At 38.8% G+C, this 27,072-nt stretch overlaps 1 protein-coding gene across 5 annotated transcripts in view; it reads left to right on the top strand.

Annotated features, from left to right (window-relative positions):
* The window catches only part of Nsd3 (nuclear receptor binding SET domain protein 3), a 117,657-nt gene that overhangs the window by 39,754 nt on the left and 50,831 nt on the right, over positions 1-27,072 (top strand). For all 5 annotated transcript variants that reach the window (XM_042679485.1, XM_042679484.1, XM_042679483.1 and 2 more), the window contains exons 3-8: positions 5,506-5,577; positions 6,022-6,184; positions 14,858-15,012; positions 16,612-17,127; positions 18,778-18,904; positions 26,715-26,815. In XM_042679485.1, coding sequence (XP_042535419.1) covers positions 5,506-5,577; positions 6,022-6,184; positions 14,858-15,012; positions 16,612-17,127; positions 18,778-18,904; positions 26,715-26,815 — 1,134 coding nt within the window. The remainder of the gene's footprint in view (positions 1-5,505; positions 5,578-6,021; positions 6,185-14,857; positions 15,013-16,611; positions 17,128-18,777; positions 18,905-26,714; positions 26,816-27,072) is intronic.

Raw genomic sequence — 27,072 nt, 5'->3', positions numbered from 1 at the left:
TTATCCTTAAAGTTAGCCAGAATAGAAAAGGAATTGGAAGCTGTGAGAGGCAAGCTAAAACAATCTTGTTTATTTTTCAATCTACTTTCTGCTTTATTAGAATCTAGGAGCCAAGCATAGTGGTGCCCATCTGTAATCCCAGCACTCAAAAGGTTGGGGCAGGAAAATTTCACATTGAGGCAACCTGGTCTACACAGTGGGACTTTGTCTCAAAAAAATAAAATAATGTAGAAAAATTAGAGTCACTTTTCAGTCAATCTGAAAGCACTTGTGTCTTTGTTGTCTGCTGGGATTACCTCCCTATTGCTTAAGGCTTCAGCTAGTTCTTGTATTAGAGTAAATGGATAGAATTTAAGAGTTCATCTTTGGTTAGTGAATCATGCTTAGTATAAATTAATATTTGATTATTTAGGATCTTAAAGTATCTTGAGGTAGAAAGTAGAGGGTTGGTTGCACTCAATTTAACTAGACTACTCTTTTTTCTGTGTGTGTGTGTGTGTGTGTGTGTGTGTGTGTGTGTGTGTGTGTGTGTGTGTGTGTGTGTGTGTGTGTGTGTGTGTGTGTGTGTGTGTGTGTGTGTGTGTGTGTGTGTGTTTTAAGTTCTCTTGAGCTAATAAGTTTAAGTTTGGGGTGACATCCAGGTTTTTTCTTGTCTTTTCTCATGTCCTTTTCTGCCTATCTCCCTTCTTTCTCATCTTCCTTACTCTTCTCTTCTTTCAAAGAAGTTAATGAGGAGGTAAACTCCAGTTAATTGAATTCTAAGTAGTTGAAATGTTTCCACCCTTGGGCATCTGTAAGCTTAAGAAATAACTGCCATAAGTTATGCTTCATCTGACTTTGGACTGTGAAGCCCAAGGTCCTGAAGTTCTGGCTCTGTTAAACTAAGCAGGTGACAGGAATTATAACAGATGAAACTGTGTTGTAACTTTGGTTGTTCTTAAAATTGGGTTTCCTTAATTTGAACAATATCCATTCTGCTTCCTCAGGACAGATGTCTTAAATGTTTTAATTTTTGAAGGTTTGTGCCTACTCATTGTCTTTAGACATTCTCCAGTCCTTAGCAGTTGGTATTTGGAGAGCTGTGACATGAAGGGAAACCCAGAGAAGCATCTGCTTATTCTATACTAGACAGTTCCCCTCCCTCCAGTGGCTCAAGGAAGTCTTGTGTGACTGTGGACCTGGAGAACAAGTTTGAAATGGGTCTCCCCAAGCTGGATTTATTTTTATCATTCTTTCCCCTTCTTCTCTCCCTTCCCCTCCCAATTTCTTTTTCTCCTTGGTAGTACTGGGGCTTGAACTCAGGGCCTCAAGCTCACTTAGTTTGCCTGCTAGGCTAGTGTTATATTTCAGCCACACCTCCAGCCCTGCTTTTAGCTGGTTAATTGAAGATAGTTACAGACTTTTTTGCCTGGGCTGGCTTCAAACTGGAATCAACTAAATCACAGCCTCCTGAGAGGCTGGTATGAGCCACTAGACTCATAAAAAAGCTACTTGGTTATGCTTGGGACTATAGTTCAGTGATGCTTAACTCTATCTTCAATCCCTCTCCAATACTGTAAAGATTCAAAACAAAAACCTTGCTTGATTTTTTAAAAAAATAAAACAAAAAGCCACGTTTTTCTTTTTTTTTTCTTCCCATGTCCTTAAAATCCTACTCAGAAAGGTTTTTTTGTTGTTATTTATTTGTTTAAGCAAACATTCCATACAAAATAATACACTTTAAGCTTTCATCCACAGCTCTTTTCTCAGTACTTGATCTGTAAGTAATTCCATCCAGCTTGAGCTGCTTGGCCTTCTGGAGAGTGGCTATTATTTGGAACAATCTAAGTATATCATCTCAATAATGAAAATGTGTCCAAATATCTAGACAGCAGGAGATCTGAGATCACGACTGAACTTGTATATTTTAAAAATCTACGTTAGCTTTTTTGCCTTTTACCAAATTAGAAGCATGTGGAAATGTTTCTGGACATCTCTCTCCTTGCCAGGTGTAATGTCTCAGGCATGTTAAGTGTAGGCTATATGCAAACACTCAGTGGTCTCTTCATGGTCTTCTTTAGCAGTGGGATTATCCACCAAGTCAGTCTCATTAACTCTTAGCTTGCCATTTTCATTTATCAAAAGTCAGTGACCACATAAATCCTGTTAGCCGAGAGTCAAATGTTCTGTTTTCTAGCTTCAGAGAATTAAATCTTAAAGTTCTTAGAAAAATATTAGCTGAAATTCTACAACCTGAGCCATGCCTCCAGCCCTGCTTTTTGTGAGTTATTTTGGGGAATCTCACAGACTTTTCTGCCCAAGCTGCTATCCTCCAGATCTCAAGCTCCTGAGTAAATAGGATTACAAATGATGTCCACCAAAAATTTTCAACTTAAACATTGACATTAGTTTTTTGTTTTCCAGAAAAATAATGGTTTTGCTTAGTGTTTCTGAAAATCTTTTTGATTATTAAGGGCTTAAAACTCTTATCAGATTTGATGCATATTACTCAACTTAATGAATCTTTTAGGTTTTAACAAAAGTACTAAAACAAATTTTAAAGAATATTTAAGATACTGTAATTTATTTTATTTTTATTTATTTATTTTTTGGTCCAGTCGTGGGCATGAACTCTGGGCCTGGGTGCTGTACCTCAGCTCTTCAGCTCAAGGCTAGCGCTCTACCACTTGAGCCACAGTGCCACTTCTGGCTTTTTTCTTTTTGCTTATGTGGTGCTGAGGAATCGAACCCAGGGTCTCATGCATGCAAGGCAAACATTCTACCACTGAGCCACCTTCCCAGCCCTGTAATTTATCTTAGATACATCCCTTACATGATTTTTTTTTCTAATTTAAGAGAGTTTGTTGTGATTCTTTCAATGTGGATCAGCCAAAAAATATTTAATAAGTTGCAAATACCCATAAATTCATAAATTTAAATTAAGATGACTTGATCATCAAGGACAATTAGCTCACAGTCATCTTTTTTCCTCTGATACTGAAGTAACAGTATTAGGATTAGAAGAGGTGTCTTTAGTCCCTTAGTAGCTTTAATATTTTGAACTTGGCCTCTGTACTTTAGGCACCTGGGGGAAAATGAATTTTATGCTTAGAATTATATTATCTGGGGCTGGGAATGTGGCTCAGTGGTAGAGTGCTTGCCTAGCGTGCATGAAACTCTGGGCTCGATTCCCCAGTACCACATACACAGAAAAAGCCACAAGTGGTGTTGTGGCTCAAGTGGTAGAGTGCTAGCTAGCCTTCAGCTGAAGAGCTGAGGGACAATGCCCAGGCCCAGAGTTCAAACCTCACGCCTGACAAAAAAAGAAAGCTTAGATGCCTTACATGGTGGCTCATATCTATAATCCCAACGTTTATAAAATCGTATCTGAACCAGTAGCTGGACAATGGTGGTAACAAAACTTGATCCTAGTTGTACAGAAGTAAGCATAAAGGGCTAGTTTTGTGCTTCTAGTGGTAAAGCTCCCGCCTAGCAAGTGCAAGGCACTGAGCTCAACCCCTAGTACCACCAGGAAAACAAACAAAAACTTAGATTTACCTTACCACCTCCCCTCTTTGAAAATGACTATGTAAAAATTCCAGTTCTTTCAAATTGACTATGTGTGTGTGTACATGCGTGTGCAAGCCTGTGTGCGTATACTGGGGCTTGAATTCAGGGCCTGGGGCACTGTCACTCAGATTTTCATTTAAGGCTGGTGCTCTGCCACTTCAGACACATCTCTAGTTCTGGCTTTTTTAAATAGGAGATAAAGAGTCTTGGTATTCATCAACCCAGGTTTGCTTGGAGCCACAATCTGGAACTCAGTCTCCTGAGTAGCTAGAATTACAGGCCTGAGCCAGCCACCCAGCTAGAAAATAACTTTGATAATGTAGTATCAAATCAGCCTGAAAGAAAAGTCCATGTATCAAATCAGTGTAAAAGAAACACCAACAATCTGAAATGAAATTTGGAAAGGAGACCCTGTCTTTAATCTAGAAAGGAAAAATATCACCAGTTCCTTCAATCTGTCTTCGATAAGACATCTACAGTATGTACTTATAATCTTGTAGCTGGGTGGCTGATGAAGGAAGATCACAATCTCAAGACTAGCCTGGGCTGTGCATAGCAAGACTGTCTCAGGGAAGAAAAAAAGTCTAGTGATAACTTTCATGGAGACATCATGAGGATTGTATATTAGAGAATGACTCCTTTTTGTGGCTACCATGTTGTTAAGTTGTCCTGCCTTCTTGCTGTAGCTTGATTGAAGAAGCTAAGGCTAAAGTTTTGTTATATCAGTATCAGGTGAAGCTTTGAATGAATTTACACAAACATAGTTATTCTAAACTGCTCTGTTATTATACTAGTGATCAGAAAAAAATCCTGTTTTCATTTGAGCATATATTTCTTTCTTTACTGAAGGACTGTGTTCTTCAGTAGATTAGCAGACATCTAATCTAGTGCCTGTCAACAAGCTGAGTACCTTTTTAGTTTTCTGTGCTATTCTTGGGGCTTGAACTCAGGGCCTGAGTGCTGGTCCTTGAGATTTTTTTGCTCAAGGCTAGTGCTTTACCACTTGAGATACAGTTCCACTTTTTGGTGGTTAATTAGAGATAAGACTTTCACATTTTCCTGCCCTAGCTGGCTTTGAACTGTGATATCAGATATCTCAGCCTCCTGGGCACTAGGATTATAGGCAAGAGCCACTGGTGCACAGCTATGGCACTACTTTGTCTCATCTGGATTACTGCAGTGATGTCCTAATTAAACATTCAGCTTTTCCTCTTCTTTCCAAAATATTGCCTACAGGCCCTCAAAATCTAACCTGCCTCTTTATTTTTGTAACCCTCTCTCTTTCTTAAGAAATTCTGTCAGTGATTGTGACCTTCTTTTTTTTGGGGGGGGGGGGGTTGGTCATGGGCCTAGTGCTCAAGGCTAGTACTCTACCACTTTAAGCCACAGTCCCATTTATGGTTAATTCTAGAGAAGAGTCACAGTTCCTGCCCGGGCTGGCTTTGAACTGCAGTCCTCAGATCTCAGTTTCCTGAGTCACCAGTGCCCACCTAGAAGTGAAGGTTTTTTTTAAAAATATTAATAAGTAACAAGATGTAACAGTGAACTAGAAAACAAGCATTAAGGGCTGGGAAGGTGGCTCAGTGGTAGAGCGCTTGCCTTGCATGCATGAGGCCCTGGGTTCGATTCCTCAGCACCACATAAGCAAAAAGAAAAAAACTGGAAGTGGTTCTGTGGCTCAAGTGGTAGAGTGCTAGCCTTGAGCTGAAGAGCTGAAGGACAGCGCCCAGGCCCAGAGTTCAGGCCCCACGACTGGACCCAAAAAAAAAAAGAAAGAAAGAAAATGAGCATTAATATATAACATCCAGTACTGAGTGGTTGTTATCTTAGTCTTTATATTATTTAGTAGTAAATGTCCCATATTTTCTTTGCTACTTAAGTTTCTTTGACTCTTTTGTATTACTGTTCTATGGTTTATTGCCACTCTATTCTCTTCATCTATACCTTTTTACCTAGAGACCAAATGAGAGGCTGGACCCAACACCAGAAAAACCAAGAGAAGAGCCTGTAATCAAAGAGACTGCCCCGGTGAGTCTTCATCCAGTATTATCAGATCAGATGTGCTGAAGGAGGTAAACATAAAGCAATTAAATTGTAACATACTGAGGTATTATAGCTCCATACTTCTCTAATTCAGAAATTATACTGAAACAGATCCTGGAGCTGATTTAGGTAGATATTATTTTCCATCTAAAAACTGACTTTTTAAAAACTAAGACCATTTTTAAATTGATCATGTGGCTTCTTAAGATACTTTAGTGATAGTTTGTCAAGAAAATCCATCAATTCTGTTTTCAGGTTGGGGGATTAGGCTTATCAACCGCCTTTCTTTCTCCTATTTCATAATTATAAACAGCTATCGGAGAAGAATATAATTGAAGATAAAATTTTAATGTACTTAGTATATAATACATTGTTTCTTTTTTTTTTTAATGTGGTTTTTCTTCTGAAAGAGTTTTCCTTTTCCTCTAGGTTCAGCCAATACTGTCTTCTGTTTCAACAACAGAAGTGTCCACTGGTATTAAGTTCCAGGTTGGTGATCTGGTTTGGTCCAAGGTGGGAACCTATCCTTGGTGGCCTTGTATGGTTTCAAGTGATCCCCAGCTTGAGGTTCATACCAAAATTAACACAAGAGGTAAGAAAAGGCATAAATAAATAGTAAGTAAAAAGTTTAATGTTGCATGTATATATAGGAATACATACATAATACATGATTTTATACAAATGTGTGGATCTCTGAGTTTTTAATAACTAGTAAAATAATTATGGTCATTTTTTTTTTTTTGTCGGTCGTGGGGCTTGAACTCTGGGCCTGGGCGCTGTCCCTCAGCTCTTCAGCTCAAGGCGAGCGCTCTACCACTTGAGCTACAGCGCCACTTCCGGTTTTCTGGTGGTTTATTGGAGATAGGAGTCTCACGGTCTCTCCTGCCCAGGCTGGCTTTGAACCACAATTCTCAGATCTCAGCCTCCTGTAATCCCAGCTAGGATTACAGGCATGAGCAACCAGCGCCCGGCTAATTATGATCATCTTAATTGGCAGAGAACCCTATACCTCAGGCTGGTCTAAAACTCATGATCCTCCTGCCTCTGCCTCCTGAGTGTTAGAATCACAGGTACACACTACATGCCTATCTTCTTTGAACTTCTTTTTCTATCTTTGATTGAAAAGATGGCACACAGACACACATATACACACATACACATACACACACATATGTGTGTTACCAGACAACTACTTTTCATCCTATTAAATTTTGCAGGATACTTTTTCTCCCTTTCTTTCTTTCTTTTTTTTTTTTTTGGTAATAATATTGGGTTTTGAACTTGGGGCTACATGTTTGGTAGGCAGGTACAATACTTCTTGAGCCATACTTCCAGCCTTTCGCTTGCTTTCAAATCTGTAAATTTATGAAGACATCCTTACATGTTTGATATGATAGAGTAGTTTAATTTAAATCTATCTGTAGTAACATAAAAGTTTTATGTTTGGAATTTAAAAATTAAGAAGAGATATATTTTAACTTTATTCTTTGGCTTTGATGTGGATTTGACTCCTAATATTCTTCTGTTTGAAAAGGATTCACTTAGCAACCACAGAAAGTTTAATCTTTGAACCTGTTTCTGGATAAGTCATATGTTGAATTTCCCATTATTTGTGACAATTTCTCATCTATTATTTTTTTCACCTGTGATATTCTGTGTAGTTCTTTGTTCACTATTATAAGCAGAAAAATGTCTACTTATATCTGGAGGGTCATGTGTATGACAGGATCAGCCCTGTCTGTGACACTTTTGCTTTATAGCAAGGAATCACCTTGGGTACAGCAGGAAATGGCTTGAATTTCTCTCCTTTTGTGAATGTTATGCACTGATTAAAGGCCGGGAGAATATAAACATCCACATGACAGAAGTGAAGAATCAACACTGCTGAATGTCTGCTTTTGCTCAAACTACTGTTTGAGTCCTGTATTATCTATTTTCTTATGTGATATTTACAGCAGCAACACGGTTGAGATGGTAGGATTATGCGTATCCTATATTTCAGAAAAGTAAAGTCTCAAAGAATTGTTCTTCAACAGTACTAGCTATTAGAAAGAAATTAGTTGAACTCTTTCTGTCATAATTCACAGAAGTCAAGCAACAGTCCTGGTTTCTATGTTTGTGTAAGAGTATTGAACCAGTCTGTGGGGCACCTTTCAGCTCTGATAATCCATAGTTCTGTGAAAGGGAAAATATAGGACAGGATACTCTAGAAAGTCCAGATCTTCCTAAAGAAAACAACTCCTGTTCATACATGGACTTCCTGAACTCTCCACAAAATTACCATCATGTGAGTTGTGATTCTTCATTTCTTCTCAGGAAAGCATTCTTTTGGGATTATATAACGAGTTTCACATTTAATTCCTTTATGAAATCTGCTAATTTCAGCTTTTTTGCATAAAACAAATGAAAGCACAAGTTATGCCTTGTATGTTTTTTTAAAGAAAATATTTAAACTTAGTTTCATTAATTAACCTAATGTAGTCTGATACTCCCTGGACAATATCCTACTTTAATGCCAGAATAGCTGATTGTTTATATTATAATCAGAAATCCAAGGATCTAGGTTTAAAAAAAAAGTCAAATAATTTTGATAAAAATTTTAGGAGTTGGAAACATTGCGCAGTTGGTGCTACCCAATGAGCAAAAACATCAGGTACTGAGGTTGAGTCATGGACTCTGGCCAATAAATTTTTTGATGTTGCAATGCACCAGGTGACTCATGCCTTTCATCCTAGCTACTCAGGAGGCTGAGATTTGGAGCATCATGGTTCAAAGCCATATTGGGCAGAAAAATCCAAGAGATTCCATCTCCAGTTAACTAGCAAAATGCTGGACCAGAAGCATGGCTCAAATGTTAGAGCACCAGTAATGAGCAAAAAGCCAACCAACACCTTGAGGCCTTGAGTTCAAGCCCCAGTACTGGCACACAAAGAGAATTTATCATTTTAAAACTTAATAATCTTATTGTGATATAAATTTTATGGTAGACAAATTGTACTTTTCAAACATGTAGTTCAGTGATAATTCAGTTCATTCAGTTTCACTAAGCCTCACCACAATCTAATTTTAGAATATTTTAATCACCCCAAAATAGAAATCCTGCATCTATCAGTCACTTCCCACTCCATATGCCCCACCCCATTTAGCTTAAACTTCCCGTAACTGCATTCTCTCTCTACATTTACCTTTTTGTTTAACTTCTTTTATGTCTGTTTTTGAGATTTATCCATGTCTTAGCATGTATTGGTACTTAATCCTTTTTAAATTTTTATTTATAGATTTATTTACTTTTTTTTGTGGTACTGGGTTGAACTCAGGGCTTTGAGCTTGCTAAGCAGATGCTATGCCCTGTCCCCAACCCCTTTGGCCTTTCTTATTATCAAATAATATCCATTATATGGCTGTTTCTTACAGTCTTAAGTGAATTGATTGACAGCTTTTCTGAAAACCAAAAAAAAAAAAAAGGCATTATAGCTATTCTTTTTTCTCTATTGCCTAAATACTTTGTAGAATAGTTTTATACAACAATCATTGGTTTCCATGTTACTAGTCAGTGTTGTTATTAGTCAGATTTAGCATTGATATTTTTCTACACCATTAATAATAGTCTTTGTAAGAGAATGTTAAAAGGTATTTGGATCATATCTATTTTAAATTGTATTTCACTACTTAGACCTCATTTTAAGTTTAAAATTTAATAGAAGTTTTATCTGCCTTAAAAAAAATATTACGTGGCTGGGCGCTGGTGGCTCTTGCCTATAATCCTAGCTGCTGAGGAGACTGAGATCTGAGGATCCTGGTTTGAAGCTATCTCAGACAGAAAAGTCTGTGAGACTCTTATCTCCAATTAACCACTCAAAAACTATAAGTGGTACTGTGACTCAAGTGGTAAAGTGCTGACCTTGTGCACAAAGAGGCTCAGGGACAGCTCCCAAGCCCTGAGTTTAAGCCCTACAACTGACCCCCGCCCCCTCCTCTCCCCCCCCCCCCCCCCCCCCCCCGCCCAAAAAAGAAATCATGTTCATTTAGGGAAAAGTAAAATTTCACAAAAATATATATGGTAGAAAGCAAAAGGTTGCCTATAATCTCCTCCAACTATATAAGCAATGTTTAAAATTTGTGGGTAATTTCTATTCAGTATGTATATTATACTTAAGAGATAAGTAAGTAAAGATTTTTGAGAGTTTTTTTTTGTTTGTTTGTTTATGGTATTATGCCTCCAACTATTTGGGACAGTGTCTTCCTGTATAGCTTAGTCTGGCATCAACCTTGAGATTCTTCTGCTTTGGCCTCGCCCATGCTAGAATCACAGATGTAATGTGTAATAGCTGGTTTCTTCTCCCCTCCTCCCCCTGTACTGTTGCATTAACTTCTTAATAGACAATTTAATGGAGGAGGTGAAAATACAGAAATACAGACAAAAGTAAGATGGTAGTGTGAGTCTGAGTTTTTGTTGGTCAGTCATGGGCCTGAACTCTGGGCTTGGGCGCTGTCCCTTAGCTCTTCAGCTTAAGGCCAGCGCTCTACACTTGAGCCACAGTGCCACTTCTGGCTTTTTCTGCTTATGTGGTACTGAGGAATTGAACTCAGGGCCTCATGCATGCAAGGCAAGCACTCTTCCTACCACTGAGCTTCTGAATATATTGTACGTTCTTTTAATCCTTTCTCCCTGAAAAATGTTTGGATTTCCAAGGGGGCATTAACTTCAGATGATGATGATGATCTTTATGCTGGTCCTGGGGTTTGACCCCCAAGGCCTAGGTGCTGAGCTTCTTTTTGGCTTAAGGCTAGTGCTCTAACACTTCAGCTATAGCTCTAATTTTGGCCTTTTGTTGTTGTTGTTGTTTGGTAGTTTATTGGAGATATGAGTCTCATAGACTTTCCTGTCAGGGCTGGCTTTCAAACTGAGATCCTTAAATCTCAGCCTCCTGAGTAGCTAGGATTATAGATGAGCCACTTGGTGCTTGATCAAAACTCCGATTATTTATAATTAAATTTCTGTTTGGCTCTTCTCAGATTAGACAATGTGGAAATCTAAGTTCTGGGTATCTTTCTTATGGGCTATTTTGATATAAAATTTTAATCTTTCAGAATATAATTCTTTAGATAATCTCATCAATGTCTAATTTATCATGTGTATATCATGTTGTATTTGCAACAGATAATTATATCTTTTTAAGTCAATACTCATTTTTCTTGTAGCGATCTACATTTTGTCTTTTCCTTACCTGAATTTTCATGGATTCTCAGAGATGACTTGTTTCTGATGCTTTTTTCTCTAGAGCAGCATTTTTCAAACTGTCTTTGGTAAAAGACCAGTTTAAAATTCTCTAATCTACTAATACTAAAAAAGCTAATACTTTTATGAAATATTATAAAACTTTTTATTCAAAAGTTCCAAGTCCAATACGTAGTTCAGAACCTGCAATCACGTGCCTAACTGTCAGGACAACATCAAGCCACTTACTCTCAACTCCTGTATTCATTTTGTTCCAGTCTGGCTTGTTTTTTGAGCCATACTTTCAGAGTAAACTACTCTGTAAGTAGCTGTTGTCAGATGTTTTGGTCTCAGGCCCTCTTTTGCTTTTTTACGGCTGTTCCTGGAGCTTGAACTCAAGGCCGGGTGCTGTTCCTCAGTTTCTTTTGCTCAAGGCTAGTGTTCTACCATTTGCCCCACAGCTCCACTATTCTGGCCTTTTCTGAAATAAGTATCTTAGACTTTCCTGCCCAGGCTTCCTTCAAACGTGTTCCTCAGATTTCAGCCTCCTGAGTAGCTAGGATTATAGACATGAGCCACCGGCACCTGGTCCTCTTTTGCTTTTTAAACTTGAGAATTCCAGAAAGCTTTAGGCTGTCAGCATGGTGGCAGATGCCTGTATCCCCAGCACCCGGACAGCTGAGGCAAGGGAATCAGCAGCCTGGGCTATATTGTAAATTCAGGCAGGCTGGGCTCAAAAAAGAGCCACATACATATTAATTCATTTTTAAATAAAGTATTTTTGTTATATTTTATGAAAAATATTTTCTTGAAAAAATTTTTCTCTGTAGTAATAGTTTGAACTGAGGACTTCACACTTACTAGGTAGGGACTATACCTCTTAAGCCATACTTGTAAGTCCTATTTTTTCAAACTTTAATGAGAAGGATGGCATTGTTTTGTACATTTACAAGTCTCTAATATCTGGCTTAAATGAAGATCCTGGATTCTCATATCTGCATCTACATTCAGTCTATTAAGATTTGTTATTTTGATTAAAGAATATGAAGATAATCTTGCCTCACACAGACGTATACTTGGAAAAGGAAAAACTTTTAATATTTTTTTCAGGTAGTTTAATATTTTCTTTATTATTACACCCACCTCAACATGTGGTAGGTGATATACATTATACAGTCTAAAATGATATTAATGAACTTTAGGTACTTTGTATATTAAAATCCATTGATTATGTCCTGTACTTTGAATGGATCTTTTTTTTTTTCCTTGCAGTCATGGACTTGAACTCTGGGCCTGGGCCCTGTCCCTGAGCTCTTCAGCTCAAGGCGAGAGCTCTACCACTTCCAGTTTTCTGGTGGTTAATTAGAGATAAGAGTCTTACAGATTTTTCTGCCCTGGCTGGCTTTGAACCTCAATCCTCATATCTCAGCCTCTTTAATAGCTAGGATTACAGGTGCGAGCCACCGGAGCCCAGCAAATACTTACATGTCTTCTAGTTCTTTTTTTTTGTTGTTGTTGTTGGTTGTGAGGCTTGAACTCTGGGCCTGGGTGCTGTCCTTCAGCTCTTCAGCTCAAGGTGAGCGCTCTACCACTTGAACCACAGCGCCCCTTCCTGAATGGATCTTTTTACCTTTCAAAATATTGTAACCTAGCAGGGTGCTGGTGGCTCACGCCTGTAATCCTAGCTACTGAGGAGGCTGAGATCTGAGGATCACCAACCAAAAAAAAAAAAAAATACTGTAACCTTTTGAATACTTTGGCCATTTGAAAATTCATGTTTTAGCCAGGTGCTGGTAGCTCATAACTGGAATCCTAGCTGAGTAGGTAGGAGGCTATGATCAGAGAATCAAGGTTTGAAGCCCACCCAAGCAGGAAACCCTGTGACTCCTTATTTCCAGTTAACTACCAAAAAAACTGGAACTGGAGCTGACTCAAGTGATAGAGCACTAGCTGTGAGCACAAAAGCTCAAGGACAGTGCCCAGGCCCTGATTTTGAGCCCCCAGGATTGAGGTGCATCCACATGTGTGAGCACACACATGTGCACAAACACATACACACATAAATTCTTGTTTACTGAGTAATCTGTTTTTTTCTTTTTTTTTTTTTTTTGTTGGTGGTGGGGCTTGAACTGTGGGCCTGTGTGCTGTCCCTGTACTCATGAGCTCAAAGCGAGCGCTCTACCACTTGAGCCACAGCACCACTCCCGGTTTTCTAGTGGTTTATTGGAGATAAGAGTCTCGTGGACTTTCCTGTCCGGGCTGGCTTTGAACCATGATCCTCAGATCTCAGCCTCCTTAGTAGCTAGGATTACAGATGTGAGCCACCTGCACTGAGCTAATGTACATCTTTTAAATGTTGACATGTTCTTTTATAGATACTCTTTTAAGGTAAGTTCATAACTTCCTCAGAATATCCTTTGATTATTAGGAATCTGACAAGATTTAGAGAAGAAAGGACAAAATTTTCAACATTGTAAGATCAGACTTAATTATTGGTAGCAAAAATGTTTTCCTTGAAGGTGATCATTACTAAGAGATACCTGATTCCTACTCAGGTTAGAATAACCATAACTCTCCCTAGTCCTACTGCCTAGAAAAATGACATTCCATGAAAAAGTGACCATCCATCATGCAATCAAAATGATCATGCCAGTGTTTTTCCTCTAGACACTATCATCCTTTAGGATACAGAAGTATGTTATTCGTGGTTCCTGTTTTATCACAGAATATTAGAGGCATATATATTCAAGACTCAAGATTTAATTAAATTAATTATTTTTGCTGTCTTATCAAAAACAGTTTCGTTTAAGTGCCATTGTGTAGCTTAAGAACACAGTGGGACTTGGGCTGTTTGTGCACCCAGATTGTTTCTAGTCACGCTAAGATGTCAGCAGTCTGCTTTGCCTTTGCACTATGTGAATGTCAACATAGAAATAATATTTGGATATTATTATGAAGGAGGACTCTCACAAGACTCATGAAAAAAACCTTAAAGCCAGAAGAGCAATTTCATCAATACTTCTTTCTCCTCCTCCCCCTCTCCCTACCTCCTTCCTCCTTTCCTCCGTCTCCTCTCTTTCTCCTTTTCTTTCTTTTTTGTTTTAAATTTTTAGGTCTGAAGTGGAACTTGAACTTAGTACTGATGCATTCACTCAGTAGCTAGTGCTACTGAGCCATACTTCCAGCCCCATTGTCAGTACTTTTAAAGTCTAAAGAAGCTGGGCACAGTGTCAAACCTGTAATCTTAGCTACTCAGGAGGCTGATACCTGAGGATCATGGTTTGAAGCCAGTCTGGGCAGGGGAGTTTGTGAGATTCTAATTAATCACAGAAAAAGCTGGAAGTAGAGCTGTGGCTCAACTAGCAGAGTGCTAGCCTTGAGCAAAAGTAGCTCAAAGACAGCACCCAGACTCTTTTAAGTTCAAGCCCCAGGACTGGCAAAAAAATAATGAAAATAAATAAAGGCCAAAGAAACATTCACATTTTTCTAAGGAAACATTATATATTTCTACCTTAATTTCTTGTTGTGTAAAACTGGAAGCAAAAGCTGAGCACTGGTGGCTCAGGCATGCCTGTAATCATAGCTACTCAGGGGGCTGAGATCTGAGGATTGCAGTTTGAAGCCAACTCGGGCAGGAAAATCTGTGAAGCCTCTTATCTCCAGTTAACCACTAGAAAACTGGAAGTGGCACTGTGGCTCAAGTGGGAGAGCACTAGCCTTAAGCAAAAGAGTTCAGGCAGTGCCCAGGTCCCGAAAAACAAACCCCAAAACTGGAAGCAAGTAAACATCAATTGTGTAACTAAAGTAATCTGATCATTAGAATTTCTTTAAGTAATTCACTTAAACTTTCTGTGATGAGTTTAACCACTAGGAATGATTTTCTTGGTAGTTTAATTTTATCATTGATAGGTATTGAGATATATCTTTGGACAATTCAAAATACTCAAATTTTAAGACAGGCTGAGGAACCTGTATTAGAGACCCTCTTGACAAAGTACATGTGGATATAGATGTTCTATAGTAGTTAATAAAAATTTTTTCTTACAGGTGCCCGGGAATACCATGTCCAATTTTTTAGCAACCAGCCAGAGAGGGCATGGGTTCATGAAAAGCGTGTACGGGAGTATAAAGGTCATAAACAGTATGAAGAATTACTGGCTGAGGCAACCAAGCAAGCCAGCAATCACTCTGAAAAACAAAAGGTAACTGATGGCATATTAACTTTATTATTAATTTAGTATTTTTGTTTATATGTTGCATTGCCTGAGGTTGAATCTAAGGCTTTACATATGTTAGCTGAACATTCTACCATTGAGTTATACCCACAGCTCTCTAATATAGCTTATCTTTGTTTGGTTTGGTTTGGTTTTGAGGAAATTTGTTTGTTTTATGCTAGTCCTAGAGCTTGATATAGGTTCAAATTTGGAAATGAATTCTTGACAATCTAGTTGAAGGATTTTTTGTTTGTGTTGCTGGGTTCTTTTTTGTTGTTGTTTTGTTTTTGTTGGTTGTGGGGCTTAAATTCTAGGTCTGGGTCCTATCCCTGAACTGTTCAGCTCAAGGCTAGGGCTCTACCACTTGAGTCACAGTGCCACTTCAGCCTTTTCTGTTTATGTGGTGCTGAGGAATCGAATCCAGGGCCTCATGCATGCGAGGTAAGCACTCTACTGCTGAGCCACCTTCCTAGCCCCTTGTGTTGCTGTTTTAGGGCTGGCCCAGGGCTTGAACTCAAGGCCTGGGTGCTGCTGGCCCTTTGCTTTTTTATTCAAGGCTAGCATTCTACTACTTGAGCCATACAGTTCCACTTGTGGGTTTTGCTGGCTAATTAGAGATAAGAGTCTTATTGACTTTCCTCCCTGATCTGGCTTTGAACATCCATCCTCAGATCTCAGCCTCCTGAGTAGCTAAGATTACAGATGTGAGCCATCAGTGCTTGGGTTATTTGATATTTTAAACAAAGTAATTATGCAAAAAATTAGTCATTTTTCTACTTTTAAAGCTAAATATTATCACATAACTTTGACTTATATTTCAGGCTTATATTTTATGGGTTTATATACATGAATATTTGTCATATACCATCTCATAGTTCTATTGTTTTCTATCTCAGTTTATCTACCTGAACAATACCCGACTTTGGTCATCCTGTACACCTCTGGTCAAAGTTTTCTTACCTCTGTTGTTAATCTAAGCTCTTCTAATTAAGACCCATAGAACTTGATTGAAGTTTATGTTTCTTCTCATACCTGCTATCCTTTTTCTTTCTTAACTGCTTTCATTTTTTCCTCAGGCTGTCTTCTTTTACTTCATTTTCTCCGTGTTTACATTATGGTTCAGAATACCAGTACATTTCTCAATGTTTCTTCTTTTGGGTAGTTTTGTTACGATGTCCACAAGTACCCTGGACTTAACTGCACCTTCCAGCTATGAAGGAATGGGAGCTTTGCAGTTCCGTGTATAAAGTTAGTGTTTCATTGGCTACTGAGAATAAGTTTTAGTAGCCTTTCTTCTCTTTTGCCTCATTCTTGCTAGAGTAAGTGTGATATGAGAAGGATGTCTCCCTCTTTGAGGACAGTTGTCTAGCTCTGAAGCCCACAAAGGAAGGATAAATAGGATGAGCCTTCATGCCATCTAATAATTAAGTGATTAAAGGTATGGAATTGAGGACATTCCCCTATATGATTAAAGAACTTGAAGATATTCTTGTGGCCTAAAAGTATAAGACACATGGGAAATATATGTTGGTTTGAATATACTATTAGATTAAAGTATTGTATATAACACCTGTATCATTTTTAAAGATTCGGAAACCCCGACCTCAAAGAGAACGTGCCCAGTGGGATATTGGCATTGCCCATGCAGAGAAAGCATTGAAAATGACTCGAGAAGAAAGAATAGAACAGTATACCTTCATCTATATTGATAAACAGCCTGAAGAGACTTTATCCCAAGCAAAAAAGAATGTTACCTCCAAGACTGATGTTAAAAAACCCCGAAGACCAAGATCTGTGCTGAATACTCAACCAGAACAGACCAATGCAGGGGAGGTGGCCTCCTCACAATCAAGTACTGAAATTCGGAGGCAGAGCCAGAGGCGGCATACAAGCACGGAAGAGGAAGAACCACCTCCTGTTAAAATAGCCTGGAAGACAGCAGCTGCAAGGAAATCTTTACCAGCTTCCATTACCATGCACAAAGGGGGCCTGGATTTGCAGAAGTGCAACATGTCTCCTGTTGTAAAAATTGAACAAGTGTTTGCTCTTCAGAATGCAACAGGAGATGGAAAATTTATTGATCAATTTGTTTATTCAACAAAGGTACCTCTTTTTTTCTTATAGGACTTTTTGGGTAGTAAAATGATATTTTTAAAAATGGTTGGCTTTTTGCATTAAAAAACAACATAAGGACATAATTTAAATATCCTTTTGAAACATATAGTCACGTTTACTCTATGAGCAAAAAAGACATAGACCAAAAAAAAGCTGTTTTTCTTCTGCACCCCTCACCCCTTTTGTAATATTCCCATCTGTTGTAGATTAGTCTTGAACTATGCAGCCAAAATTGAGCTTAGCTCCTGAAAGTCATGGAAAAAAACTGGACAGTTTGTCTGTTTCTAGTTTGTATGGTGAGGTTTTTCTGTTGTTGTTGCAAAGTATGCTTCTAATTAAAATCTTTTTTAGTTATCTAAATTAGCCATTGTTATAAAAGTTACTATAATAATTGTACCTGTTGAACTGTTTGGTTGCACCAGTAGTTTTGTTAGATTACTCTTGGCTTTAGACCTCTAACTGCATTTCAGAGAAGTCCCACTACTGGTTTTCCTTTGGTGATAAAGCAGTAATGGTGTAAACTAAATTCCTCTTCTCAGATTGTCCTGAACTTCCATTTAAAGCAGTTATACTTTAGTTTGATGACATGAAAACTCTTTCTTAACACTGGTTATATCATATATACCTTCTTACGACACTCCCAACCCCATCCACAAATCTGAGTTTGTGATTTCAGTTTATCTATATTTTATTCATATTTGTTAAAGAATCCTTTTCCTACTTTTTCTTAGTACTATGCAACTTTTTCATAGTTATATACACATTAAAATAATTACATATATGAATGCCTAATTAATACACTTATATAAATGTTTTTGTAGATTATAAATTATAGATATATATTAGTACTATTTATCTTAAAATCCATTTATAACTTCATGTCTATTCTGTTGCATCAAAAATGCTTAAAGACCTAAGTTGGTTGCACCTTGCTTTTGTCTGTTCTACATTACTTATTTGATCACATTTTAGTCTCCATGAATGACGTATTTCTGTTTCTGAAGACATCTTGGCTTCACTATCTATGTAATAGGGAGATAGTGACCAGAGTTCTCTTACTATAATATATATATGAAGATACATAGATATGTATATTATATATTATGCATATATAAAAAAGTTATTCAAACTAGAAAATATTTTGTTGGGGCTGGGAAGGTAGCTCAGAGGTAGTCTGCTTGCCTTGCATGTATGAGGCCCCAGATTTGATTCCTCAGCACCATATAAGCAGAAAAAGCTGGAGGTGGCATTGTGGCTCAAATGGTAGAGCGCTAGTCTTGAGTTGAAGAGCCGAGGACAGTGTCCAGGCCCAGAGTTCAGGCTCCACAACCAACCCAAAAAAAAACCAGACTTTGTTTTTGACAGAAAACGAGGTGACACAGGTCCAGATTTTAGGGATACGTATAACTTGGTCTTAGACAAGTAGTTTTTATTTTTCCCCCTATATGATCTCATCATACATTTTAGAATATATCCTGATAACTTAATAAAATTATTCGGATAATGGCTAAGATAAATTAACCATAGTAAAAGACCAGACAAATTCAAGCAAATTATTATAAGCTGTCTTTATAAGCTCATGATGCCATTTGCATAATAATCACTTTATTTTTTATTGTATTTTGCCTTACTTTAAAGGGAATTGGTAACAAAACGGAAATAAGTGTCAGGGGGCAAGACAGACTTATAATCTCTTCACCAAATCAGAAAAGTGAAAAGCCAACTCAGAATATATCATCTCCTGAAGCAACATCCTGTCCTACAGGTAGGTGTAAACAAGGAATATATGAATCTTTTCTGGGTGGTCATTGTTGTGTTCAGTTATAACATGATAGCTTTGTTCCTATGAAATTTTTCATTATCAAAAATAAATATAGCCAGTTGCTCACATCTATATTATTAGCTGTTCAGGAAGCTGAGATGCAGAAGACCAAGGTTGAATCCACCCAAGGCTGTAAAGCCCTTGAGATTCCATCTCCAAAATAATGAGCAAAAAGAAAAGTGTCTAGAGCTACACACACACACGCGCACACACACACACACACACACACACACACACACACACACACACACACACACACACACACACTAGCTAAACTGAAATCACTTCAGTACTCATACACATACACAAAGTAGCCATAAATTCTGTGGTTCTGTGGTGGATATAGTGATGCATGTTTAATCTTACACTTAACAGACTAAATCAGGAAGATCATGAGTTTCAGGCCAGCCTGGATGGAGTGTACAGCAAGACTGTCTTAAAAACCACAATAACAATATAAACTATAAAATCTAAATAAACTGAGTACATCAACCATTTTAATTATCTTTTTGCATGAGAATAGCATCTTTGCTTTTCCAGCACTATTAACACATTCGTGTGTGTGTGTGTACATGTGTGCATGTGCACGTGTGTATGTGTGCATGCTGGTCTTGGGGCTTGAACTCAAGACCTGGGCGCTGTCCATGACTTTTTTTGTTTTGTTTTGTTTTTGCTTAAGGCTAGTGATCTACCACTTTAGCCACAGCTGCACTCTTGGCTTTTTTTTTTCTTTTGGTAATTTATTGAAGATAAGAGTGTCATGGGCATTTCTGCCTTGGCTGTCTTTGAACCTTGATCCTCAGATCTCAGCCTCCTGAGTACCTAGGACTACAGGCATGAGCCACAAGCGCTTGTCTATTAGAATGTTTGTATTCCCTTCTTTATCCTCTACTGGAAACAAGATCTCTATTAAATGCCAGTGATCCTTTCATTATTCCTAAGTGTGCAAAGCATTAATAGCTGAGGGGCTTAGGACTTAGCTAATCTAATGTAACCTGTTCTCTGATTAACAGGTACTACAAAATGAAAATCAGGCTAGGTTACACTTACTTAAAAGATACTGGAAGTTGGATGCTGGTGACTCACTCCTGTAATCCTAGTTACTTAGGAGACTAAAATCTGAAGATTGCAGTTCAAAATGAGCCCAGGCAGAGAAGTCCATCACACTTACCTCTATAACCAGCAAAATGTCTGAAGTCAAGGTGTGGTTCAAGTGGTAGAGTGCCAGCCTTGAGCAAAAAAACAGAGCTCAAGGCCCTGAGTTCAAGTCCCAAGATCAACATGTGCACATACACACACATGTGTGTGCATGTGCCCTAGGGTAGATATGGTATTCCATACCGGTGATATCAGCTACTTACAGATTGCCATCCTGGCCAAAGTTACTTAAGAACCTATTTGAGAAACAAGCAAAAGGACTGAGGGTATGACTCAAGTGGTAAAATGGTAATAACTTGAGTTCAACCCAGTATTGCAAAGGTAGAATAGAGTGAGAGAATGCCTATATTCAGTAAGGTAATTTTATACTATTTCACATAACTATTAGGAAAAGTGTTTGGTGTTCATTAGTTTGGTCATTTGGAATCTTAGGAAAAAAGAGTTTGTTTCATTTTGTTTTCTAAAAATTTCTTTGGAATTGAAGAAGTGACTTTTTTTTTTTTTTCGGTCAGTCATGGGACTTGAACTCTGGGCCTGGGCACTGTTCCTGAGCTCTTCAGCTCAAGGTGAACACTCTACCACTTGAGCCATAGTACCACTTCTGCTTTTCTGGTGGTTAATTGGAGATAAGAGTCTCAAGGATTTCCTGCCCTGACTGGCTTTTGAACCAAGATCCTCAGATCTCAGCCTCCTGAATAGTTAGAATTACAGGCATGAGCCACTGGCGCCCTGCTGGGTGTTTTTCTGCCTTTTTTCCCCCTACACTGACTAGTTCTTATACACCAGCAGGGTATATGATTCCATTCAGTTCTCACACTTTGTACCTGTTTGGTTTTTTGTGGGGCTATGTAGTCCAGACTCATTTGACTCCTCATCTTCCTGCCTCCTCTAGGCCAGGCTTCATAGCCTTTTTTTTTTTTTTTGGTCAGTCCTGGGGCTTGAACTCTGGGCCTGGGCACTGTTGCTCAGCTCTTCAGCTCAAGGCTAGTGCTCTACCACTTGAGTCAGAGCTCTAGTTCCGGTTTTTCTGGTGGTTTATTGGAGATAAAATTCTCACGGACTTTTGTGCCCGGCCTTGCTTTGAACCATGATTCTCAGAGCTCAGCCTCCTGTGTAGCTAGGGTTATAGGCGTGAGCCACCAGTGCCTGGCCATAGCCTTTTTTTTTTTTTTTTTGTCGGTAATGGGGCTTGAACTCGGCCTGGGCGCTGTCCCTCAGCTCTTCAGCTCAAGGCTAGTGCTCTACTACTTGAGCCACAGAAACACTTCTGGTTTTCTGGTAGTTTACTGGAGATAAGAGTTTCACGGACTTTAATACCCAGGCTGGTTTGAACTGTGATCCTCAGATCTCAGTCTCCTGAGCAGCTAGAATTACAGGCATGAGCCACCAGCACCCAGCCATAGCCTAGTATTAAAGGACTCCGTCTTCAAGATTACTCCCAGGATATTTTTTTGGTGTGTGTGTGTGTGTGTGTGTCTGTGTGTGTGTGTGTCTGTGTCTGTGTGTGTGTGTGTCTGTGTGTGTGTGTCTGTGTGTATCTGTGTGTGTGTGTCTTCAAGATTACTCCCAGGATATTTTTTGGGTTGTGTGTGTGTGTGTCTGTGTGTGTGTTGTGAAAATACCATACAGAGGGGTTACAATTACATGGGCAAGATAGTGAGTACATTTCTTATCAAGCATTGTTGCCTCCTCCTTTGTTTCCCCATACCATCCCTTCCTCTCTCCACTCCCCCACCCCACCAAAGTTGTAAAAGTTTGTGTTTTGACATACATCTCATTGTTGTAATGGGTCCACCTGTAACCCTATTTAAACAGTTTTTTTGTTTTGTTTTGAGACAAGATTTCACTCTATAGCCTAAGTTGGATGAGAATCCAAGATCTTCCTCTCAGTCTCCCTGAGTGCTGAGATTATAGGCATGTACTATAGCACTAGGATTATATTAAAAAATTCTGACTGACCAGCTATATTTTGGGATTCCTGTCACTCCTTTGCTTCATTCATTTACAAGAGTGGCTCACAGAACTCAGGAAAGTGTTTTTCTTGTTTACCAGTTTATTATAAAAGGTGTTATGGAGCGTATAGACGAGTAGCCAGATTGAGAAGGTGCAGACCAATGCATATAGAAAGGTCTGCAGTGCTTTTATGCCCTCTGGCCTCATTTCCTTCCCAGAAGCACGTTGGGTTTTCTAATCCAGACGTTCTCCAAACCTTCGTGTTCTTGATTTTCATAGGAGATTTATCACAAAGCTATGATTTATTACTAACTCGGTCTCTGTGCAGCTGAATACTGCTTATCATGGCTTAGTCTTTCTGCTGACCAGCCTCCACCTCAGACTCTACCAAAGTTGCTTCATTTAAACAGGAGACATTCTACCAGGAGCTTTGTGTTGGGAGTAAAGACCAAACATTAGAACAAAAGATACACCTAGCAGCCCTGTCACTTAAAGCATTTCAGGGGATTTAGAAAAGGAGCACAGGCCAAATATATATTTATTTTATCATAATAACACAGTAACCAAATACTGTTCTGGAAGAACAAAGTCTTAAGACTTTGAAGTAGTAATCTTCAATCAGTAGTAACTCAGGTACACCTGGGATTGAGTAGCTGGTAAGCTTAAATAAAATTCTAATGTTTATAGTATTTTGGCTAGCTTTCTAACAGCAAATGATGGATCCAGGCACTGGTAGCTTATACTTGTAATCCTAGCTACTTAGGGAAGCTGAGATCTGAGGATCGTAGTTCAAAACTAGCCCAGGTAAAAAAGTCTGTGAGATTCCTTGTCTCCAGTTAACTACCTGAAAATCGGAAGTGGATTTGTGGCTTAAGTGATAGAGCAAAAAAGGTGAGGGACAGTGCCCAGGCCCTGAGTTCAAGCCCCATGTCCAACAAAAAATAAAAGCAAATGATAGGAAGGATGAAAGACAGGGAGACGTGGTATCAGAGGACTTTGGGCACAAATCAGATGGTGCTTACTGGCTAATATGCCTTTATCCCGAATTGAGTTGGGAAAGGAAGCCAAATTTATAATGAGAGAACAAGATCTAGAGCCAGGTCTGCTGATTGTATCACTTCAAAGCACCATATAATAAAATGAAATTATAATGGTGAAAGAATGAGAAAATAGACTTAGATTTTACATTCATTAGCTGTGTTTTGAAATATTTGTTTTTTTCGTTGAATTTTTTTTTTGGGGGGGGGGGGTCCGGTCATGGGGCCTGAACTCTGGGCCTGGGCGCTGTCCCTCAGCTCTTCAGCTCAAGGCTAGCAACCTACCACTTGAGCCACAGCGCCACTTCCGGCTTTTTTTCTTTTTGCTTATGTGGTGCTAAGGAATCGAACCCAGGGCCTCAAGCATGCAAGGCAAGCACTCTACCACTGAGCCACCTTCCCAACCCCCTCTTTCGTTGAATATTAAAGTACCTTTTGGTATTTTCAGTTAAGCCTATCAGTTTTATTACTAGTTTTGTTAACTGTTGTTCATTTGTCTGAATTTAAATGGGATACCTGAGTAGGTAGATCCCAAAACATCTGTAGTCTTTTGACTAGAATTATTCATATGAATAGGGATATTAAATATGTAACACTAGATTAATCCTAAGTGATATACTTTTATTTTTAATGGAATTTTTTTCCTCAACTACTAAACATTTTATTTTCATGTAGTCTTTTATTGTATGATTTAAGATCTACCATGAATTTTCATTTTCTTGTTTTAAATTCTTTGTGTCTGGAAAGAGACAGTGTAGTTCCTTCATTAGGCGGGTACATTAGTTTAGGTTGTAGAATATGACTCAAGCATTACTTTAGGAACAAATGCTCAAGAGCTTTGCTCTTGGTTTAAGTTTGGTTGCCAGCTCTGCTTGATAAGCATATTTTATCTTTTGAAATAACTTTGGTTTTTTGTGAGAACAATTTTTCAGCCAGGCATCAGTGACTTATGCTTGTAATCCTAGCTACTCAGGATGCTGAGATCTGAGAATCATGGTTCAAAGTCAGTCCAAGCAGAAACTGAGATTCCTAGCTCCAGTTAACTACCAAAAAGCCATAAGTAGAGCTGTTACTCAAGTGAGAGCATGCTTAGCCTTGAGCAAAAAAGCAAGGACAGCACCCAGGCCCCAGCAGAACTAACACCAAAAAATATATATACTTTTACTAGTTGAAAGGTCAAAAGGAGACTTATTTCCCTTCAAAAACCAGTGACATGGAGCTGGGAAGTTGGCTCAGTGGTAGAGTGCTTGCCTTGCATGCATGAGGCCCTGAGTTAGATTGCTCAGCACCACATAAGCAGAAAAGAAAAGCCAGAAGCCGGGCACTGGTGGCTTAGGCCTGTAATCCTAGCTACTTAGAAGGCTGAGATCTGAGGATCACGATTCAAAGCCCAACCCGGGGCAGGAAAGTCAGTGAGACTCTTATCTCCAATAAACCACTAGGAAACTGGAAGTGGCGCTGTGGCTCAAGTGGTAGGGCACTCGCCTTGAGCTGAAGAGCTGAGGGACAGTGCCCAGGCTGTCCCAGAATTGAGGACCCATGACCCACAAAAAACAAAACAAAAAAGCAATGACATCATTTGCCTCAGCTTGTGTAAACTTCAGGAAAAAAATTCTTGAGGCTTTTCTTGGTGAATGTAGGGAATACTAAGAATTTGTGGCACTGCTACATTTCTGTGACTTGAGGAATCTGGTCTGCATTCAGACCAGGCTTCTAAGCCATTCTCCAAATCTAGAAATGTTCACTCTGTCTTAGAAGGTGTGTATAATATTTGTTACTTGTTTTAAATGTTTAGAATTTTTTTTTCTATTCCCCTTCAGTGATTGGACTCTACCACTGAGCCACAGCTTCTCTTATAGCTTTTTGGTAGTTAGAGATAAGAGTCCTATGAACTTTACTGGCCAGGCTAGCTTTGAGCTGTAATCCTCAAATCTCAGTCTCCTGAGTATCTGGGATTTATAAGTGTGAGCCACTGGCATCCTTCAAGTATTTTTAAAAGCCCTGTTGGTTAACTCCTCTGTAAGAGAGTCTCATCTGCACTTCATGGTACCATATATTGTCATCCTCAAAAACAAGGTTTTTGATTACTGATAAGCTGTTCCATTTCTTTTTTGTCTCCCCTAGTAGGTAGGTAGAACTTGAATATTGGTGATTATACTTCAGTATTATGAAGCCAGTGGTGTGACTCTCACAAAATTTCCTTCTATTTATTTTGAAATTTTGGTTATAAGCACAATGATTTCATGTTTTACTGTTTTTTTTTTTACTTAGAACCATCATTGAATTCCCTCTTTGTTTTTAATTTTGATTAAAAAAAAGTGTTTCAAATGTTTTAAAATAAGGGTCTCTATAATCCTCTTAAGAGAGAAAAGGAACCAGCTAACACCTTTATTTGTGACTTCTCTGCTGGCAATGATTAACCAGAACTCCTAAACATGTTTACCTGCTTTCAAAACTAAACTGTAAAAACAAAATTGAATCCTCCTTTATTTGTATAATTAAAATATTTTGTAGATCCCAGTCTTGGCTCATGGGCCTTTACTAATAAGCTATTAATTAATTTTGTGCCCCTAAATATTTAAAACCTTTCTTTTTTGGTGATCCAATTAGCATTTATTACTGTTTTGGTTGCATTTATTCAAGTGATCCCAATCAATTCTTGTAACTACCTTATGAATTAGATGTTATTTTTACCCCCCCCCCCCCTTTGTCTAGAAGCTAAAGCTCCACAGATGAAATCATTTGTCCTTGGTCATGCAGAAGTATAGGGTTCTAATCCAGTTGTGCCTGAATCCAAACCCCTGATTTTAACTATGCCATGTAGTCTCTAAATTCAAAGGGAGTCAGGTTGACAGAAATGATTTGAAGGTCAAAAATGCGATATAGAGGAAGTGAACCCCTCACTTTAAAAATACCAGATTCTCCAACAGGAAATGCCCCTGCCTCAGAACAAGAATAGCTCGTTTGTAGCACTCACTCACTCACTCACGTCTAAGGGCTTCTAACTTCTTTTTTTTTTTTTTTGGACGGGTGTGGAGCCTGAACTCTGGGCCTGAGCGCTGTCCCTTAGTTCTTCAGCTCAAGGCTAGAACTGTACCACTTGAGCCACAGTTCCACTTCCGGCTTTTTTTCCCCCCTGTTTATGTGGTGCTGAGCAATCGAACCCAGGGCCTCATGCATGCAAGGCAAGCACTCTGCTACTGAGCCATCTTGCCAGCCCCAAGGGCTTCTAACTTCTGGCCCAGGTACTGCCTTACCATTGACACAGTTCTCTGCTAAATCCCTTTCAGAGCAGAGGGTCCATTTAAGGTCTGAGTATGCCCCTGAGTGGGTCCACAAATCCTGGCTACCATATGAGCCCAGCCCATCCAGGCAGAAAGTACATGCAAGAGGATACCAAAGGAAGCTTGCCTGGCTACCTGGCCTACCACCTTCTGGCTGCCATGGCCTGGGTACATGGGTCCCATCATCTTAAAATCTTTAGTGACTTTTAATTAAAATTCTAAAGTAATGAGTAAGAAAAGCAAGAAATTGGGTCAGATCTTAACTGCACGAATGTCAAGCTATACTTAAGTTTTTGTTCATGTGTTTAAATCATCTCTTAGGCTCAGTAGAAAAGAAACAACAGAGAAGATCAATTAGGACTCGATCTGAATCAGAGAAATCCACTGAGGTTGTGCCAAAGAAGAAGATCAAAAAGGAGCAGGTTGGCTTCCTACATGTAGAGAGTTAAAGCATTGTATATGTAAAATTTGTGGCTTATCTCAGTATCTCAAAAGAAAGAGAAACTTTCTCTGCTTTGAGTTTCCTTTCTAAACTGTCTTACGCTTCTGTCCTGGTGGGTTGCAGTGCCCAGTTCTAATTCAGCCATCCCTGTGATTCTGCTTTAAGCATTTTCACAAAAAAGTCAAGCTTTGGGAGATGGGAAGCCAGTGGTGTGAGACTCTCACAAAATTCCCTCAC

This window comes from Dipodomys spectabilis, unplaced genomic scaffold (assembly GCF_019054845.1).
Source record: "Dipodomys spectabilis isolate Male_0828 unplaced genomic scaffold, ASM1905484v1 ptg000052l, whole genome shotgun sequence".
NCBI lineage: Eukaryota > Metazoa > Chordata > Mammalia > Rodentia > Heteromyidae > Dipodomys > Dipodomys spectabilis.
This window is presented reverse-complemented; position numbering and strand designations above follow the sequence as displayed.